Source organism: Manis pentadactyla, chromosome 6 (genome assembly GCF_030020395.1).
Source record: "Manis pentadactyla isolate mManPen7 chromosome 6, mManPen7.hap1, whole genome shotgun sequence".
NCBI lineage: Eukaryota > Metazoa > Chordata > Mammalia > Pholidota > Manidae > Manis > Manis pentadactyla.
The window spans coordinates 157814236-157834080 of record NC_080024.1 but is presented as its reverse complement, the minus strand read 5'-3'; the positions used below and the strand labels follow the sequence as shown (position 1 = coordinate 157834080).

At 55.6% G+C, this 19845-nt stretch overlaps 1 protein-coding gene across 7 annotated transcripts in view; it reads right to left on the bottom strand.

Moving 5' to 3' along the window:
- Positions 1 to 19845, bottom strand: part of CTDP1 (CTD phosphatase subunit 1) — a 47258-nt gene that overhangs the window by 16228 nt on the left and 11185 nt on the right. For 4 of the 7 annotated variants that reach the window (XM_036884088.2, XM_036884086.2, XM_036884078.2 and 1 more), the window contains exons 2-10: positions 18296 to 18379; positions 17649 to 17742; positions 16520 to 16648; positions 14136 to 14286; positions 11395 to 11485; positions 9573 to 9739; positions 7721 to 8701; positions 5840 to 5981; positions 4939 to 5142 (exon numbers count right to left, since the gene is read on the bottom strand). In XM_036884088.2, the coding sequence (XP_036739983.2) occupies positions 4939 to 5142; positions 5840 to 5981; positions 7721 to 8701; positions 9573 to 9739; positions 11395 to 11485; positions 14136 to 14286; positions 16520 to 16648; positions 17649 to 17742; positions 18296 to 18336 (2000 nt within the window). In that variant the 5' untranslated portion in view covers positions 18337 to 18379. The remainder of the gene's footprint in view (positions 1 to 4938; positions 5143 to 5839; positions 5982 to 7720; positions 8702 to 9572; positions 9740 to 11394; positions 11486 to 14135; positions 14287 to 16519; positions 16649 to 17648; positions 17743 to 18295; positions 18380 to 19845) is intronic. The other 3 variants (XM_036884089.2, XM_036884090.2, XM_036884083.2) reach the window with 3 other exon arrangements.

Genomic DNA, 19845 nt, shown 5'->3' with positions numbered 1-19845 from the left:
CACATTTAGGGCGCTGTGGCTTTCCTGCCATGTGCTACTGGGAAGAGGATTAAAGCTTGGCTCCACACGTGTCCATCTAGCATCAGATCTTGGGAGTGCCCTTCCATGCACGTGATGCCCCAGGTGCTGTGTCTGCGTCTGCTGCTCTGGGGGCTGGGAGCCAGACGAGGGGCCTCAGAGCCTCGCTGCTGTCCCCAACCTCGCTGGGACACTGAGGACGACGTGCAGACCTCATCACCCTCAAGAAAAATGGGGGTATCATGTTTAAACCACAAAAAAGGAAGCACTATAAGGCTGCCCCCGGCTGTCTTTCCTCTGGGCTTCACTGCTGTTTGGACAGGTCAAGGGTGTGGAGAGGCGGGCCTCCTTCTCTCTCGTATACACTGGTCATTTCATCAGTTTTGAGAACAGAACTATCAGCATGCTGTACCAATAATCATTCATTTTAGGCAAATGTATAGCTACCCATATATACAAGTGAATGGGAAACACAGTGTAGTCAACATGACGAGGTTATTTAGAAAAAAATACATGCCTCTGATAGGATAAACTATACCAGGAAATATGCTGTTTCTCATTACAATATTTATATGGTTAATATGTTTTACTGAATTGTACTCATACCCTTTTATATATGCAAATGGGCTAGCAAGAGCTTAAAAAATTAATATTTTGGTGGAGAAAATGTAATCAAAAGTCAGCTCATTAGAATAAATGCCAGCCCATTTTTCATCAGAAAAGGCAGAGCTGAAATACTTGTGTCTTTATTGTGTTGCTGGTAACTGAATTACTGCTGTTCACATGAACTATGTCCATTCTAGAACAAATAAGTGGTTACCTGTTGCCTGATTATTAGTGTTATACAGTAAAAGAGAGGTGTCCAACTTTACAAGTTCAACTTGCCATCTGCAGGTCTGTTTTCAGACAACACTTTATTTCCTGTCACTTAGCTTAAAAATTCCTAACCTGCTGTCACTTATTTCAGGCAAGGCTGAATAGTCCAAAAACATGTGTGAGTCTCATTTTTAAGCATTCCAAATAGCTTGAGGTAATATGCCTTTGCTCTTTACATTTAAGAGAAATAGTTCAAATATTTGTGATTTTATTTTCAACATGAAAAGCAGATGAATCTGCTCCTGTGAACATCAGGGTAGTAGTAATTTCATGACTGCTTTCAATCATGTGCACATTACTGGAAAACTGTAATTTAAAAATGACATTACTGCAGTCCCATTTCCATGCACAGAGCTTTCCCTGTCACCACAAGTGAAAATTCATATTGGACAGACATTGAAGCCACATGGCCATCAGGACACAACAAACTTTGTATCTTTATCCCTGATTTTTAAGTGTTACGAAGCACACTTTAGTGTGGTGGTAAATTAATCTAGGCTGGGACCACCTCAGGGCTGCCCAGGGAGGCCTGTCAGCTCCAGAGGTATGTCCTCAACAGGACACCTTCCCAAAGGTCAGCACATGGCACACGCGGTTCCTGACACCTTCAGAAACCTGATTCAGTTCCCTACAGGGCTTCCCGCAAGGGTGCTGCGGCCCATGGACGCAGCAAGCCTTCCTCAGGGCCACCAGGCTCTGGCATCCTACCACGGCAGTGCCTGACAGCGGTGACATCAACACAGAGGCTGCTCTTCTGATGGACAAAACCGGAGGTGAGAAGTACGAGCGTCAGAGCACCCTTCCTGCAGGAAGCAGCCTCCTCTTCTGCCCTTCTGCCATGACACGGACCGCAGGCTGAGGGCCAGGGCACAGCAGAGCCAGGTGCCCCATGGGAAGGCCCGGGACAGCAAGCACCCATCTTCCACACCCACGGCACCCTTCCAGCACTGGTGTCCTATGGGAGCAGATCCCTCAGGTCGCCACCCGCAGGAAGGCCCCGCACCCCACAATCTGTCATCTGGTGACTCAGTGAGGCAGAGGTCCCTCTCAGGACACCAGCACCCAGGGTATTGGAGGAACATGGGGCCCAGGCCCCCCTGCCCACCCCCTCACCACCCTTCCCACCCTGACCTGCCAGGACTGCTCCCCTGCTGGCCCTCCACATGGCCCCACAGCACGCTGCTTCCTGTGACAGGCTCCTCTTTGCAGCCCGAGGAGTGCTAAGGCCCAGATTTTCTTAGGTGATCTCACTCATGGAGTGTGAGCCCTACCATACTTGGCACAATTAAAAAAAAACCTACTTTAAGCTTTTCTGTTATATATAAATATTAAGACTAAGAGGTAAAAATCAATGTATTGTGTGATTATACATCTATGGTGCATACTTACATGGGTCAATAACATGTTAAAAGCATTAACATACCACTAACATGAATAACTAATAGCACACAACACACACATTATATACACAGTGCCCGGCATCCACACGGCAGGAGTAGGTTTTCTTGCCTGTGGACTGAAAGCATCATGAGGCCAGCTCTCTCCATCGCCCCGCGTGGCTCCCTGAGCTGCAGGGCGCGTGTGCTCATTCTTGTTGGTCGGGGGGGGGCTTCCCAGAGGTTCAGTCCTCTCCCCGGCATGCCCACCCACCTCTGTCCTCCAGGACAGCGGCTGCAGCACCAGCCCTCTGCACTGGGTCCTCACAACAACCATCTCCCCATTCTTCCCTGAGTGCTTCCAGTTTGCATATTTTTACACTTTGTATTCTTCAGTTTTAGAATGTCTGATTATTTTCATAGACTAATCCTCTGCTGAAATTCTTGCTCTCAACTGGCTTCTTGCTCTCCTACTTCCCCGAACGGGATAACCACAACTACTTCAAGGCTCCCATGCCTTCCACGGGGCTGAAACCTGGTGCCCACGGTCCTGGCGACCTCTCCGATCCTACTTCCCAAGTCCTAGTTGCTCTGCTGGCTTCAATCCCAACCTCAGTCTTGGAGTCCTGAAGATACAGCCTTCTGGGGCTTCCCCAGGAGCTGCCAAGGGCCCTCAGGGAAAGGCCGCACGTGGCTCCTTACTGCCCTGCCTGGGGGCCCAGCTCTCCCCGTCCCTGAACGCCTTCCAGCTGGCTCAGCAGTCGAGGGGGAAGCCCACCCAAGCTCGGTGGCTCCTGGGCATGTGCTCCTCATGCTGCCAGTTGGTGCCACACAATCCGGCTATCTGTGTTTGAGAGCATCTCATGGGAACTCTGTGGCCATTTCTCCAGGATCTCCACTAAGCCTGACCCTGTCCCCAAGGCCCAGCTATCTTCACCATGTGAGCCCTTCACCTGCAAGCCGCATCCCCAAGCCCACAAGCAATGGCCCCACGGTCCCACCAGGACTGGCCCCTCCCCAGGAGGAGCCTGCACACTGGTCAAATGAAGGAGCCTCAGAAAGGAGGCTCATCTCACTATTTTAAAGACACTTTCTGCCACAGAAATCAACACGCTGATACCTACGCTTCGGGGCAGCAGACACACAGTGTCCAAGCAGAGCTACCAAAGTCTACATGGGTCAGCAGCTTAAGGAAGGGATGGGAGGGGCAGATCTAAGGGAAGAACTGCCTCTGACGTTTGGCTGGCACCGGAAGAGCTACGGACCCGAGCCTCTGCAGGACGACAGGCACCATCACCCTGGATGCTGAGGCAACGCTCCTGCCGAGTCCATGCCCATGCATGCACGAAGGGCGGCTGGCCACACCTTCCGCTGGCCAGTTGTGCGCACAGACGGCACCCAAAGCTGTCTTCCTCTTGAGTTCCGAGGTAAGGCTGCACCTTAGCAGGTTTCTACCTCAAGTAATATCATATCACCACAGAACTTTAACAAGGGTGGGGTACAGAATGAGGCCACTGTGGAAAATATTTCAAGACAGTTTTTAGAGCGAATATTATTCATTATATGTGCTGAGTCAAAAATGTGAACAAATACAGAAACGCCAGCATTCCAGAAATTCAGGGAAGGTGCAGAATCCAGCAAAGTTCAGTAAAGACCCTGGGACACGCAGCCAGGACGGGCACCCCCCTCCCATATTTAGGTGGGCAAAGCTTTCTTCTCAACATTTTCCTAAATTGCAGTAAACATTTCCCGGAGGCAACGAGGCAAAAAGTTAACAAAAACGGATGGAAAACGATGAATTAAGGACACAAAAAGGCAGTCCTCTGAAGTGAAACCCAGACTGCTAGTCCAGCGTGTGGGTCTGCACCTCTCTGGCCCAACAGCAAAGGTACAAGGCCTCCCCGAGAGACGACGCGCATGCCGGGGAGGGGGAGCGGGGCTGAAGCCCAGCCCGCTCTGTGCAGAGCTGCTGGCACTGCTTGTTAAGGGTGAGGCTGCTGGGAGGCCCCACGGGGGCGGGAGCAGAGGCACAGCCTCACTCTTGCAGTGACTGGAGTGGTGCTACTGGAGCAAATGGAACTTTAATCAGAAAGGACGCCAAGAGTCACGATTAACAAGATTCACCAGCAAGAGCCCCCTCACGCTGGCCCAAGCCAGGGGGTCTGTGCACCACCACGGCTCCATTCCGGGGCTGGCGTAGGGCTTGTCCACATTCCCCCACTGAGTCCACCCTGGTGTGAAGAAGGGCAGAGAGCAGGGGCCTGACCAGGAGGGCTGCCGCCATCCCCAAGGAGCACTGGGGGAGCCACACCGGGAGCACAGGCTCGCCAGGCACATGGGGCACCAGGGCAGAGGGAGGGTGCACCTTCCTACTGGGGAGATAGCAACTCACAGCAAGTCGAATAGCTCGTGGAGGGCAGACTGAGCACATGCCTGCACATGCGTGCATCCAGGGCACCCGCTGGGGCCCAGAATGAGACAGAAGACCACATAGAAAGGCCTGAGCTATGAGTGGCTGGGGAGCTGCCCCCAGCCAGGACGCTGACACTGACTCAGGCCCAGGCAGACCCCCAACCTCACACACAGCTAGCACGCTGCTCCATCGCTGGGTGGGCCAGGACCACGGTTGAAAACCCCAGTAAGAACCCTGGCTATGTCTCACAGGTACCTGAAGGAGGAGAGCTCTGCGGGGGAGGGCAGGGGGCTGGGGGGCCCGGGGCCCACAGCGCCCTTCCGGATGAGCTTGCCCGTGTTGGCGTCGTAGATCCGGACTTCAGGGCCAGCCTGGGCCCTGGGACGGACAGGCATCAGATGGAACAGGGCGGTCGGAAGGGCTCCCTGCCTGTCGGGAAAGGCTGCGGGGCCGTCCTCCCTGCGGATGGAGCACAGGGGCTGTGAGAAAGCGCAGGCGCTGCCCTGGGGCCACACGCAGGCCCTCACCTGAGGATGCCTCTGTCCGAGACCAAGCCCCGCAGACACAACCCCAGCCAGGCTGCAGTTCCTGCTCCGAGGCCTGTTTCAGGACTTGACCTCTACCTACAGCGCTCGCACCGCGACCAGGTGCACAAGCATTTCCTAACCCTTCCTCAAGCAGACCGGCAGACCCAGCTCCTGCCACTTCCCCAGGCAGCCCAATGCTGCCGACCCGCCCACGCACCGTCGCCCTTGTGCCCTGTCAGACCCTGTGAGACCTTCTTAGGGTCTGCATAACCACCTCCAGCACCTGCTTGCAGCCGAGCTGTCATGCTGTTGGAAAAGGAATTGGAGCTCTTCTCTGGGTGGCAGTGGGCACACAGGTGGGTTTCACGACAACCAAGCTCGGCAGAACTTGGAGTACTGGCAGCGCGGGCAGAAGGGGACAGGTGAGAGTTATCTGGGGAGGGAGGTGTGGACCCTCGCCAGGACCCTCGCCCTCTGAGCCTGTCTCTTGCTGCACACCAGGGTCGAAGGGCCCGGCCTGGGCAGCTGTAGTGGTGCCATGAAACGAACTGCACGGAGCTCCGAGCAGGGCCTGGCGCCCGCCTGTGCACTCTGCCCACCTGTGCCCTGCCCACCTGCACGCTGCTCACCTCTGCGCTCTGCCGTAGTCGTCTCTAAGTGGGAAGAGCTGCTCCTCCACCCTGTCCCAGCGCTCGAGGCAGCTCCACAGCCAGTCGGGGTTCACCACGTGCAGCTGCCCACTCTCCTGGGCCTGGCGCACCTTCTCTGTGCCTGTGGTGAAACCACCATGTTTTCGGTTCAGTGCTGCCCTCCAGTTAGGGAGGGTGGGGTGGGGCAGCAGGCTGGGGCCCGGAGGGCAGGGCAGGGACGGCAGGGAAGTTTGTCATCACTCTGGGGGGCCACTGAGCCCCACTGGCCCAATTTCTGATCTCAAATTTGGGACTGCGCTGCTCGACAGGCCAGCACCCCCAGACTCTGCCCTCATCTCCTGGGATGCCCCACAAGTGTGGGGTGAGGCCGTACGGAGGAAGACACTGCGCGGTTTCACACAAAAGCTACAGCCGGGGAGCAGGGGGGGCAGGACCAGAGGATGGAGGGTGTGGGGCCGCCACGCCTCCCGCTCAAAGCCGAGCAAGCGCTCATCAGACCCCCTTGGTCTCCACAGAAGCTCTCCCCCCACCTGTGCCCCGTGCCTCAGACGGCCAGCTCTCCCCTGACCAGTGCCCTGCGTTTCCACAGCTCTCCTGCCACTGTCCCCTGCGCACACACCCTCCAGAGACCCTTTCCTTGCCGCACCGTCTCAGGCCCTCTGCCAGACGCTCGGGGTCCCAATGCCAGCTCCCCTCTGCCACGATCTCATGACCCCCCCTCCTCGCACCTCCCTGTCCCCCGGTCTCCCGGAACCAGTCATGGGCCACAGGTGGGAGGCGCCAGGGCAGACCCACGCTGGCTCAGGGGTGCAAGCAGGCCCTGCACATGCTGGGTCTCTGGGACAGCTGTCAGGTGAGGACATGCCCTGGCCTTCTACATGTCTAGGGAGGGTCTTGTTGGTTCATGACCTTGAGAACAGCAAGGTCAGGCCAGCTTGTCTGTACGTGAACAGGCAGTGACCTCAGGATGGGGGCCGGGCACCCGGGCAGGGATCCTGGGTGAGGTGGACGCCCACTGAGCCCCAGGACACAGAGAGCAACCCCAGAGACCCCCACCGCCGGCCCCAAGCAGGGGAAAGAGCTCCCCTGCTGCCCACAGAGATGCCTCAGGGTTATCACAAGCCACCCCCCTTTTCCTGCCAACAACCAGCAGAACCTTTCATTTATTCTGTGCAAACACTTCTCTGAGCTCATGCATGTCACGTGCACACTCATGCCCATTCTCAGGGCTCAGCCTGAGGAAGACCCTGGTGCGGCCACGGGCAGGGAGCCTGGGGAGGTCACAGGTGGTCTTTGTATGGGAAACGTGACAAGCTTGTGAGGAGCATTTAAAGATCTAAGTTGCATTTCAAGACCTGGTGTGGGCATCCCCCATGCCTGTCCCCGAGGGCTGGTCCGCCTGACTGAGGTCCCCGAGTCTGGGTGTCTGGAGGGCTGTCCTGCGGACATGGCAGTCCCCCCTCCCTTCCCAGTGTCTGTGAGTCCTGACAAACGGGCTTCCAGCTGAAATCTCTGCAGCAGGCTCCCTAACCCACCGCTAAACTGACAGCATGGAACTGGCCAGGTCACTCGGACGCGCGCACCAGAACTCTGCCCCGGCCCACGTGAGCCTCATTCTCCACGTGCAGGACTTGAACCCCACACACGGCACGCACGACACGCCAGAGCCCTGCCCGCACAGAGGCGATCCTGCCGGAACCTCAAGGGCAATGATTCAGGACAGCCCTCTGAAAACCCGAGGAGCACACAGCAGCCGTGCGACCTGGTACGGCGTGACGCCACGCGGACGTGCTCTGCACAGGAGCCCCCCACGCTGCGCCCCCACCCCGCAAGCAGGACCCAGGGGCTGTGTGCACTCACCAGCCCGTGCGGCGATCAGGTGGGTGGCCTTGTCGGGGGCGTTGGGGTCCGGCACGAGCTGGGTGAGGACCCTGGCTCCCAGGGCCGTGGCGTGGTAGTGCTCCCGGGTCTTCTCCACCGGGAAGTTTGTGGGGTGCAGCCCACTGAATATTATGGCGACATCCGCCAACACTTGGCTCTTGAGCTCCGGGACGATCTTGCGGATGTCGGGGATTTCTGGGGTGTCCCCGCGGAGGAACCGGTCGTACCTGGTGTAGTAGTCCGAGTGCACGCGGGCCAGGATCTCCTCCAGGTAGACCAGGTGGTCGTCGGCGTCGGCGTCCTCCTCCTCCTCCTCCTCCCCGACACTCTGGTCCAGGGACTCCCCTCCTGTGATGCCCGACTGCTCGCTGTTCTGGGACTCCGTCTCGGCCTCCTTCCTGTCCGCACAGCCGCCCCCCAACCCACACAGACTGTCGCGCTCGCTGTCCTCCTGCGAGTCCAGGGGGGCGCTGGCCGCAGACTCTCCACACTGACTCGCCCCTGCAGGCCTCTCCCCTGCGGGGCCCGGGAGGGCCCCCGGGAGGCCCCCCGGCTGTGTGACCCGCCTCGGCCTTCTCCGGCTCCTCTCCTCCACACCTTCGCCATCGGAGGCAGCAGAGGACCGACCCTCCGACTCGCTGCTGCTCTCACTGTCACTGGACAGGTCAAAGTCCAGGCCACTGCCCACTGGGCCCTGAGCAGGCCGCTTTTCTAGCAACGTCCGCCCATGCTGCTGACCGCACACCGGGGGCCCCCTCCCTTCGGCTGCGGGGGCATGGGTGGCGAGCTGGGTGTCTGTTTCATCCTCCTGACCAGGCCAGGGCCATTCCCCCCGCGGAGAAGCACCCCCATTGAGCTCTTTTGCAGGCTTCCCAGGGCCGTTACTCTGCTCCAGCCCAGAAATCTGCCTTCCTTCCTCGGGGTCCTTGACAGATGGAGCTTGTTCTGTGACATCGGCACCTTTAGAAGAATGGTTCACCATGTGTGCACAAAGGAAAGGTTGCCATTACTAACAGCAAACACGCAGCCCTCAGCCAGCACTCCCCCTGCAGCCAGCTGGCTTTACCAACCCTAGACCAGGGCCGGCAGGCTTTGCTGTGAAGGGCCAGAGTAGACACCTAAGGTTTGTGAGCCACACACAGTCACTTTGTTTTCATTTTCACAATGGCTTAAAAACGTACAAAGCGTTCTCAGGGCATGGACTGTGGTCAGACTGGGCCTGTGGGCAGCAGGCACGTCTCTGTCCTCAGCAGGGCTGCCCTGGAAAGGTCCCGCTTCTCTTGGCCTAGAAGTTCTACTTTAGTGACTCAAAACACTTTATTTAAGAACTAAGGACACAGAAACACTTTTTTCTCCCCCTCAGAAACACTTTAAACCAAAACTTAAAATCTTCAGACAGTGCTCGCCTGACACAGCACAGCGCCCCTGTGGGTGCCAGACCAGGGCACAGTGTCCCTCACCCACAGGTGCAGCCACTACACCCTGTCGTCTACTCCCTCTGAAGGATGCTATGGCCACATTCCCAGGGCTGTGCTTATCTTCACAGAAAACTAGGATGACAAGTAGCATTCAGAAGTATTAAATTAAGCAGTATTCTTAAATCTTTACTTGATTAGAAAAATGTTCAGGTTAGTACTACTTTAAAAAAAATCCAAATTGAAGCCAAATATGCTTCTCAGTATAACAAACAAACTCAACAACTTCTACAATTACTGGGATTTAAATAAGCAGATAAAAATGAAGCGACTCTTGAACTTGCAGCAGTCACAATAGAGCAAGTGCCAGGAGGCAGAGTGAAGCAGCTCTAGGACAGTCCTGACAGGTCACCCACCTTTCCTCCTTGCCTGAGGCTCCCGGGGCCCAGAGGGGGCGTTGATGTCCCCTATGCCCTGGAAGTAAACATACTTCTTCACGGTGATCAGATTGGGGGCAAACTTCCAGACATCTTCTCGGTCATCGATAATGCAAACCATCGAGTCTCCACAAGGAAAGAGATTTCTGGAAGTAAAAATATCAGAACTACTAGTACAATGTACAAAAATTCATTAATTAAGAGTCATAACAAGCTTTTATATGTAACCAGTAGATAGCAAATTGATCTGAAACTATACTGAAGGGCCTTTGTTCAGCTCATTTTTAAATTCTCAGTTTCCAGAGAAAGTAAGATTAAAATAGTCGCACTTTTCCCCACTGTCTCTGATGTTCCTTAGAGCAGTTTGGCGTTTGAGGGCCATGCCTTTGTCCCAGGAGAGCCTCGTCCCAGGAGAGCCCTGCTCCAGCACAGACACAGGGAACGGGCGTGGCCATGCCCGGCCGACCAGACTCGCTGGTCCGCCTGCAGCTTCAGGAGGGAGGGCCCGCCTCACTCGAACCTCAGCTGTTAAATAGGATGCCGTTTCCTGCACTGTACCTACACGGCGTCTTCTCATACTCAAACACCTGACTACTGTATTCCCAAAAGCTATTAGGATGCACAGGATGAGCAGAAATATTAATAGGGGTTCTTCAGAAAGCCACGTAGTGGACCCAGGCACACTCTGCAGCCCTCATGTAGTCTTGCTGAGTTCAATTTCTGCCCACAACACGGGGATTCAGATAGGTCTGCTTAGCAGTCAAATTTCAGAACAATAAAGGTTTCTCATCTGTCTCCTGGGAGCGGAAGTAAGCCCAGGAGAAACGCCTGCCATTGTTCAGGTTCTCCAGCTGCTAACAAAGCCTACAACGACACAGAAAAAAAGTTCATGTGTCCAAAATTAACATGATTTCATACTGGCAAGCATAAGGCGGGTAAAGCCCCTGACACAACCTTCCAGATGAGGGAGTTGAGAGGCATACCACCTTGAGACTGCCGCGCAGCCCCCTGCCTGCACCTGCCCGAGCCAGCCCAGTCCTCTCTGACATCCTCATTTTGGGTAGCTTTCCCCTTAAATCCCTGCCTCCCACTTCCCTATGTCATCATCTGCTCAGGGGGATGCTAACTACAACGGGAGCTCTGCTCCTGAGACGAGAACCTCCAGGTTCTCTTCTTGCACATACGGACTTAACAGGCCTGTGTGGACAGGCTAAATCCAGGCTCCAAATGCTACATGAGTGGCTGGGGGAGCTGAAGCCAGCCGAAGCGTCTCTGCGCCAGAGCTGCTCCTGGCCGAGTCTCCTTGGGGATCAATGCCTGGGAGAACGGCTGAGCCAGGTGCGGTCTCCCTGCAGGGCTGCCTTCCTGGTAGCCACGGGGCCTCTCCTTGCCGAAAGAGAAAGAAACCTCTGAGAAGGTAAAGTAGCCCTTTGATGGGGGGAAGAGGCGGAAGGGGACACAGTGACAGGAGGCAGAGGGGGCACGTGAGGCAGGCAGTGATGCGACCCGAGGCTCTAACTTCCATGTGGGATCAACACGCAAATGCCTCAGGAAATCCTGACACCGATACCAAAGATCGGCAGGGCAGCTGCCTGCTGCCATGCTGCCCGTCCCGTCCTGCTCCTCTGGGCTCCACCAAGTCCCCCAGAAGCCCACTGCACGGACACTTGGGAGGAGGGAGGCCTGTTCAGAGGACCGGCTGGGAGGATACCGCTGGAAACGGGCACAGTAAAGACAGAATGACTGCTCTGAGGTTCCGGCATATCTCCAATGTGGAAGTCAAGGAACATGGTGGACACACCTGAGGTTGCCCGTCTTAGAAAACGGGTCGATACATTCATCCCTTGACAGTATTCGGTGAGAAAAAAGCTTCTTCTCCGGGTCTAAAAAACCTTGGAAAAGAAAACAGGGAGAAGGTCACTGGTCTAAGACCCAGATGTCCCACCTGCCCTGGCAAAGCCTGTTACTTCATGGGGTCGTACAACTCAGAGCATGGCGGGCTGTCATTCTCTGCTCATCACACACTCACTGCACTGAACACTGCCTGGGACTCGGCTGGGAACAGAGGATGCGGGGTAACAGCACTCAGGATATTCCCCCAGAAGCTGGGAGTCTGTGGGTTTAACGTGAGGCCCTGGTCTGCCCACCAGCTGTGGGCATGTGCAGGTGCCAGGGGGCCCTGAGACTGCACAGGACATGGTCCTGTGACGGAGCTGATTCTGGTTTTGCCTGAGTCTATCGTAAAGAAGAGGTGAACCAGACCTCGGCCGCACCTCTAAGTGTGCACGCCGACAATGCAGTTTGTGCTTTCCAAGACTTTTTCAGGTTAAACCCAAAGATGTTGCCCAACACAGACAGAAGCACGCCCTGTCACGAGGCACACACCCCAACCCACTTGTGTGCTCTTTTCTCTAGGTGGACTTCCAGTTAACTGCTTCCTGCCTGCCCTCAGCAACGGGAGTTCTGAAATCACAGATGTACACACAGTTTATTGTTTTCTACTCTCAGTTCAGAAACACATGTCATCGTTCAAATAAATGCCCCCAAGCCTCCTGCCTGTGAGCCATGTGTCCACACAGTCTGAGGACTCCGGACAGTAACAGGCACTCGCCACCACGATGTTCAGAGAGCGGTTAGTATTTTGTTAACAGAAAATACTGCTCTTACAGAAGAATTCTGCATGTGTACTTTCTTACTGTATGAAGAACAGGTAAATCCACACAAACACTGAAGCCACTCACTGGCTAAATCTGAAATTTACCAATAGGACTATTAGAATTTCTACATTAAAATAAATGAAAAGCACCCAACACACTTAACAATCCTAACAAAATACTTCTACCCTAACTATATTACAAATACACACTCTGTGAAAATGGTAATTTCTAAAATTACAAGTTAACAGAAGGAGGAGGCAATAGAACCCATCACTGTTAAAGACCCTGTCAGGTGTCAGAATGAAAGTCTGGGCCTCTGGTCATCGCCTGTGAATGATCAGGCTCACCTGAGGACCACTGTTCGTTCTGCTGTGACGTTATGATCGTGCACAGATACTACATCTAACCTGACCCTGGCCAGCCGGGCCCCTCTCAAAGCCACAAGGGCAGGGGGCAGGGGGGCAGGCATCACCTGTGAGTGACGAGTGTCCTCCCATTGCCCTTGGTGGGTGGCAGCCCCCCGCCTGGGCTGCTCTGCTGAGGGTCTGCACCCACCACACTGGGATGGTGGCCTGTGGCTCCCTGGGATGCCTCCAGTGGACACACAGTCGCATGCACACCCCAGGGTGCAAGCATGGCCTAAGAGGAGCCTGGCCCTTGAAGGCCTGGGACAGTGTGAGCCTTCCAGGCACCCCTGCTGAGGTGGCAGTACCTTCACGCTACGCACGTGCCTTCCTGATCAATACCAGAGGGACACAGAGGTCCAGAGGTGAGGCCCAGCCACATGGGGCCACAGGGCCACGCCTGAGCCTGCACCTGGAGGACTTCACGTGCTGCCTCCCCTGGGGTGGTGTGTATGCCCTGGTATAGAATTCCATAAAGCAGGCACATTAGTCTCCAAATCAGATCTCCTAGGCAGCCACACAGCAGCCATGTACTAAAGGCAAATACCTTGAGTGTTAGTTACAAAATGAATTAACTTTAACCTGTTAATTACGTGCTCATGATTCAATCTCCTACAGAGGCAGCAAATGGTAAGAGGGATGCAAAATTCATTTCTCCATCAGTAAGAAAGGACCAACACCAATCTGTAAAGACATCCAAATTTAAAAGTATCTAATTTAATTTACCACCTGTAACTTGTACCCCGAATTTAAAAGTACCTAATTTAACCACCTGTAACTAGTTTGAGGAGCAGTGGCTATGCTACAGTGCAAGCCCAGTGCCTGCGGGCAGGCTGCAGTGGGCTGGAGCCCAGCTCTCCCTGGATGGGGGAAGCCTGAACCCTATACTCTGTCCCCGGACAGAGCTGCTGCTGGGAGCAGGGTTTTCACGTGAGCACGGTCAGCACAGAACCACAATATCCTTGCCCAAGTGGATGCTGAGCCATAGTGCTGCTCCCTTCCCTGTCAGGGATGCTCGTTCTGTCTGCACTTAGAGTCAGGGCGCCATTTCCAAACCTATTAATGGCAGGTTTTCTTAAAGTGTGCTTATGAAAAAAGTTTCTACTTTCCATGTATCTGCGTCCTGACCAACTTCCACACTGGCCTGCAGTGTGCACCTGACCAGAGAGACAGCAGCCTGCCTGTCTGCAGAGCATGTCCCAGCAGTGGATGGCACAAGGGGTCCCCACAGAATGGGGTGGGAGGCCTCTGAGAGGCAGGGCTGAGCCTTCCTCTCTACGTGTACCTGACACACGCTGACTGAACTGCCTCACTGCCCCCAGCCACTGACTCCAAGACTGAAGCTGAGGTTGGGAGAGGTTCCTGATTTTTCTCCTTCATCCTCAAGAAAACGTCAATGAAAATAAGAACCCCAACAACATTTAGGTGTCTGAGCCCCATGACGCTGACCCAGCGGTGAGGATTAGGGTCCAGCTACTCACCTGCAATGGTGTGCGCATACAGCCGGCTGCCGAAGGTGAAGACGTGTAGCTCGTACAGCCTGGCGGTCTTTTCCAGAAACTCCCTGCAGTGTGGACGCAGACGTGTGTGCAGCATCGGCTCACCTCGGCCCAGCTGGAAGTGAAAGATGCCCTGCAGGGCCGGTCACGTGGTCAGGAGGTGGGCGGGCGTGTCTCCAGGCCACCCACATGCTTGGCCGTCTGACAGGACGCCAGAACCACGGACCAGGAGTCAACTAATGGCACAAACTCCCTGGGTCAATGCTTTCCTGACACGAGGTCCACAAGGTAACTACTCGTGACAGCCACAGTAACGACCCACGGTAACTACCTGTGGTAACCATGGTGACTGTCTACTATAACTACAGTAACTACCCACGACAGCCATGGCAACCACATACGGAACAGCCTATGGTAACCACAGTCCCCGGCTGTCTGAGGACGAGGCAGTGTCCTGTGACCCTCGCGCTCCCTGCCTGGTCCGCTCTTCTCCTGAAGCGGATGAAGCAAGCACCCTTCAGGGGCATTGTGCATCCCTGTTTTTCCAAATGCTACCTGTCAAGCAGCAGAGTCACCTGGACTGTGACAATGCCTCCCTGAGTGACTGACAGAAGGAAACCGAACGGTCCCACGTGACTCAGCCTCACTGATGGGCTTTTTTTTTTAAGATACAGCTCTAATTCACAGCCACAGCTTGGAAGTGGAGACCATATTCTTACTCCTCCTTCATCAACGGAGGAATTAGTAACACCAACCATTTACACATGATTAATATGCGAATCCACTTTCGGTGGAAGTTAAACCTTGATCCTTTCGATCTTGTTTATCATTAATTTTCAGTAAAGATGCACTAAACAACTAAAAACCAAAGGCAAGCAAGCTTAGGCCAAGTTTATTTTTAACTAGCTTTAAATCAGTCAAGCCCCTCATGATGAGGCTGTTTGTTAAAACCCTTAGGACTATACATTTTATAAACTTTCACCACATCAACAGTTAAAATTCCAGAAGCTGAATGTAAATAAAAACACAAACTTGGACCTCCAAACCTAAGAATTAAGGAGCCTCACTAGATGTGACCTGTGGGCATGCGGGGTCAGGCCTGGGGCATGGTGGCACTCCGAGTCTGGGCAGGGCCTGGTCGTCAGGCTGTTTAGACAGCAGAGCGGGGCCAGTGGCAGGTGTGGGCAGAGGCCTACGCAGGCCACCTGCGTGGCTGAGGACTGCCATGCCAACGTGGGGACCCACCGCCTTCTGGACCACACAGCTGGGAAAAACATGTCACAACTAGTTCACTGTTTCATAAGGTGCATTAACAGTGCCCAACATCAAAGGCACAATATAGCACAGGAACAGCTGCAGCACCCAAGCATGTACATGAAGAGGGTCTCATGAGGTCCTTGACCCTTTCAAGACACGTGAGCGGGAGGCTGCTACTGTATTTACACATAGAAGAACACGGTACATGCTTCTAGGAGGTCCCGCAACAAAGAAAGATGACTACCAGAACTAAAACATAGTGTCTTGGGAGATGACGAATTCTAGCCTAAGAAGGGACTCCTGGCTCACCATAATCAAGTTTTCTCACACTACCACCAATGCAAGTAAAAGGGAAGGGGACCTTCTGCATGGGGGACTCGTACAGATGGTCCGTGCGTATGTCTGTCACCACCTGATTTGTTCAGTAAGCCAAACTAAAATGACCAAACTTCTCCCAGATGAAGTTTGTAACAAAACTCTAAGGACGTGCGGTTGTCACAGAATTGTTCTGACCAAACTCCCATCACTGTCACCCCAGGGTCTGACACCACAGCAGGCAGTTCGGGGCTGCACTGCCTCCCGGGCCTGGCCTCCTTTGTCAGAGGACACCTTCCGCTGTGCCCAGTCGTGGTTGGGCACTGACGAGGTGGCAGGTGCTCGAGGCCTGACTGAGTCTATAGATCAGCTGTCTGATAGTCAAGAACTTGGGAAGAGGACCGGCTCAGTGCTGGCGCGGCCTCCAGTCAGTGGCAGGACAATCTGGTCCCCGCCTCTGGAGAGCTGTTTGTGACAGGCATGAACAGCATTCTGTGCCGAGGAGAGGGCTGAAACACAGGGGAGGTCTCATGTGCACCCGGACGGGATCCCACCCAAGCACCCTTGGCTTCCCTGGAGAGCCCACGCCGGTGACGCCCAGCCTCTCGAGCACAGAGCCAGGCGCCCACCTGCACCCCTGCCCCTTGACAATCCAGACGTTCCCGCACGGCATGCACAGTCCACTCGTCCTCCCCGCTAAGACTGCTCCTCCTCTGCACGCCAGACCCTCCGGACAGCAGGGTACACGGCGGCCTCCAGCGGAGGCAAGGGGAGTGCGCTCGCGGCACACCCACCTTGTTGGACATCTGCGGGCAGTGCTGCTCGGTCGTGTGGATCAGGGTCTGGTCCAGGTCCACCATGAGCACCAGCTTTCTGTTCCGATGCAGGCGCTGCTGGTCTTCCCGGCCTAGTTCCTCCGCTTGCTGGCATGAAAAAGATGAGAAAAATGACCGAAAAGACAACTGAACTTTATTGAGAAGAACAAGAGGAGGCTGCGAGGGGCTCCCACCCTCACTCCACCTTGCCAGTTTCTCCCCACAGAGTGCGAGGACCCCCTGTGGGCCACCGGCCATGCCCCAGGGGCCTGGAGTCAAACGGCTCCTGGCGTGGCTTGTGATCCTGATTCTGAAATTTAACCAAATATGTAAACCAATGAAAAACGAGGTGGAAAGCCGTGGCTGTGCACCCAGTTCAGTATAGGTGAGCTTGCACCGAGGCTGGACGCAGGCAGGAAGGGAAGCCAGCAGGCGGTGAAGCTGGCCCAGCCTCCTGCCATGCTCACAGTGTCACTTCACCCTGCAAGAGACCCGGCATGGCTGCTGCCTACATGGGCCGACGTGGGCCCTCCTCTGGGAAGGCGCCCCGCCCCACTCCCCGCCAGCCGACGGAGGGAAGCGGGTGCACGAGGGGGCGAGAGTCTCAGGTGGGCACTGCTCTTCTATTCTCCCCGCAACTGACCTTCATCCCTACTGCCAACAAGCCTCCGGTCCTGTTGGGGAGGACAGGAGAACCCTACGTTCTGCTCCTGAGAGATTCTGCACAAGGCCAACAGCTAGCCTGCGCCATGCTGTCTCCTCACCCACCCTCGAGGTCCTCGGTTCTGACACGGGTGCTCTGCGCTTACTGCAGCTTCCCGAGCCCCAGGGGAGCCCTGGCCATGGCTGCAGCACCCCGGAGCACCCCAACTCAAAGGTGATGGAGCCAGAGTGCCTCTCGCAGTGGAATCATTTGGGAGAGAAGCGGGCACAGCCTTCTGTGCTGCAGGACGTGACTCATTCCACAGCACTCACCGGCGTCACCAGCAGCTGCCTCGGAACCAGGGGCGCTGCACATCCGGGGTTTCCTCCAGTCAGCCCTCCACATGGTAAGGGGCCCAAAGGTGCTCCCAACCACCCTCTCCAATGCCTCCGACGTGTGCCTCACCTCGGAGCTCACCATCAGCTCGGGAACACTGTGTACCATCGACACGGTGGCCGTGGACAGCGGCAGTTGCTGTTTCCCGTTCTTGCTCTGCAACCTGCGGCCGTGGGAAGAGGTTGGGACTGGTCAATGGCACACAGAAGGCGTGCTGAGCTCTGAGTGACAGGACTTCAACTCTTATTTTAGCTGCTGTATACTGCAGCTGAGTGTAGAACTTTGTTCTGCTGACACCTGCCAATGTGCCCTCCACTGTCTGAACATAGAAGTGGCGAGAAAACTAAGTGTTCTTCCCTTCGCCAGACTCCCTGAAAACAAACTGGTGGTCTCCCTCCAACTCGTGCGTACAGAGTGGTCCACGCTGCGCCACATGCACACGGGGGCGAGCGCTTGGGCTGGCAGGAAACCAGCCCAGGCAGAGCAACAGGGTGCTCGGGGCGTACGGGCCACCTTCAGGGGCATGCAGTTCACTGGGCTGGACAGAGAAAGCAAATCTGCTGCACCTGGCCAGCCTCAGACTCACTTTGGTGCCCACAGAACTCAAAAAGCTTCCTCAGGAAGAAGCTGCACTGTGCCAGCCCGAAGGGTAGTGAGCTCACCCCTCGGCCTGCCCTCAGCCGCCTCACGGAAGGTCCTGCGCACCCGGTACTCACTGGGTCAGGTCTTGGCCACACTCGGCACACAAGCCTTTCATGACAACGGGGTGGCTGCATCCTTCCAATCGAGCCAGCACTGCTCTGGAATTGGGGCAAGAACACCATAGGTCAGGAAGGGAGGGCTACAGTCTCTTGGTTCACCACACCATCCTGGAAAGGGTGTCGGTGGTGAGGGGCTACCGTGGGGGATCCCTGCACCCACCCTCCAACACCCTGGTGCGACTGCGGCTGGGTGACACCACCCTCCAGGCTCCACTTCTGCTATAAAGTTCACTTTACACGGGCCCCTCCACCGTGGGTCTCGTGTACAAGCCAGGTGACATACGGAGCCGCTGTCAAAAGGACTAAGGGCATCCAGTCAGGGAGACTTGGGCATAACATGAAAACTGCCTCAAAAAGTATTAGGTGTCTCTATGCCATCCCCTCCCATTTCTTACAGTTGATAAAAACCGAAACCTTGTTATAATAAGGAGCTTGGTGGGACACCAAGCAAGAAATCCTTATTGGCCTCATATATTACAACCAGCTTAGAGCAAGCCTAGCATTCTCCTATGTTTCTCTGAAGAACAAATGTACTGCTTCCAGTTTTCACAGCCCTGGAGATCACCGCCTCCTGTGCATCATCTGAACTGGCCATGGCATGGCACAGCAGCCCTGGTCTCGGAGGGCGGCGACTAGGTCCAAGCCTGCCGGCCGTGCACTCAGCTAGGGTTCAGACCCGGGCCCCCATGCCTGAGGGGGACTCTTGGGGTGTCGCCGTATGGAATACACAGGCTCTCTGGGGTAGAGCAGCCCACCCCCCGCCTCCAAGGCCTCCCACGTCAGCACGGACGGCAGCTCCCTTCCCTGCCCGCAACAAATGACTCTCAGGGCCGATAGATGTCCCCAAACCAGGGGCAGCACCCCCTCTCTTCCCTCGCTTTCTGTCCCTGCTGCTCCCCACCAGTCACTCAGTGTTCAGAGGATGGGCCTGGGATGTCACTGCTCCAGGGTCCACAGCGCAGACCAGACTCCCCAGGGGTGCGCTCTCCATCTTCAACACCATTTAAATCTCTACCTGAAAGTCTGCCCCAGCTTCTGCAACCTCAAACCCACAAAAGAAACCACAAACACGGCACCCAAGCACACACGGCCCCTCAGAGTGGCGTCCCCTTCCCCACAGCACCTGGTCCAGGTCACCTGCTAGCTCCAGGTCCTCAGCCCAGGGACCCTCATGCCATGGCGAGCCCTGTCCCCCTCTTGGCTGTCCCTGCATGTGTCCCTCCTCTGGGCTGTCCCCTTCTGGGCTGCCCTGTCCCCCTCTGGGCTGTCCCCCACATGCTGTCCCCTCCTCAGGGCACCCTGTGTTTCTTCAGCCCTTCACCACTGAGTTTTGTGCCTCTGGTTCCCAGAGGTGGCACTGGGTCTGGCTTGGGACCTGCCTGGCTGGCTTTGTCCATGGGGGTGGCTCCGCAGGACCACCCAAACCCAGCCCCTAACACAGGCGCCCAGACCACGCTTCTGGACGTCTGGTCTCACCAAGGCCGTCTGGTCCCAACGCCCTCATG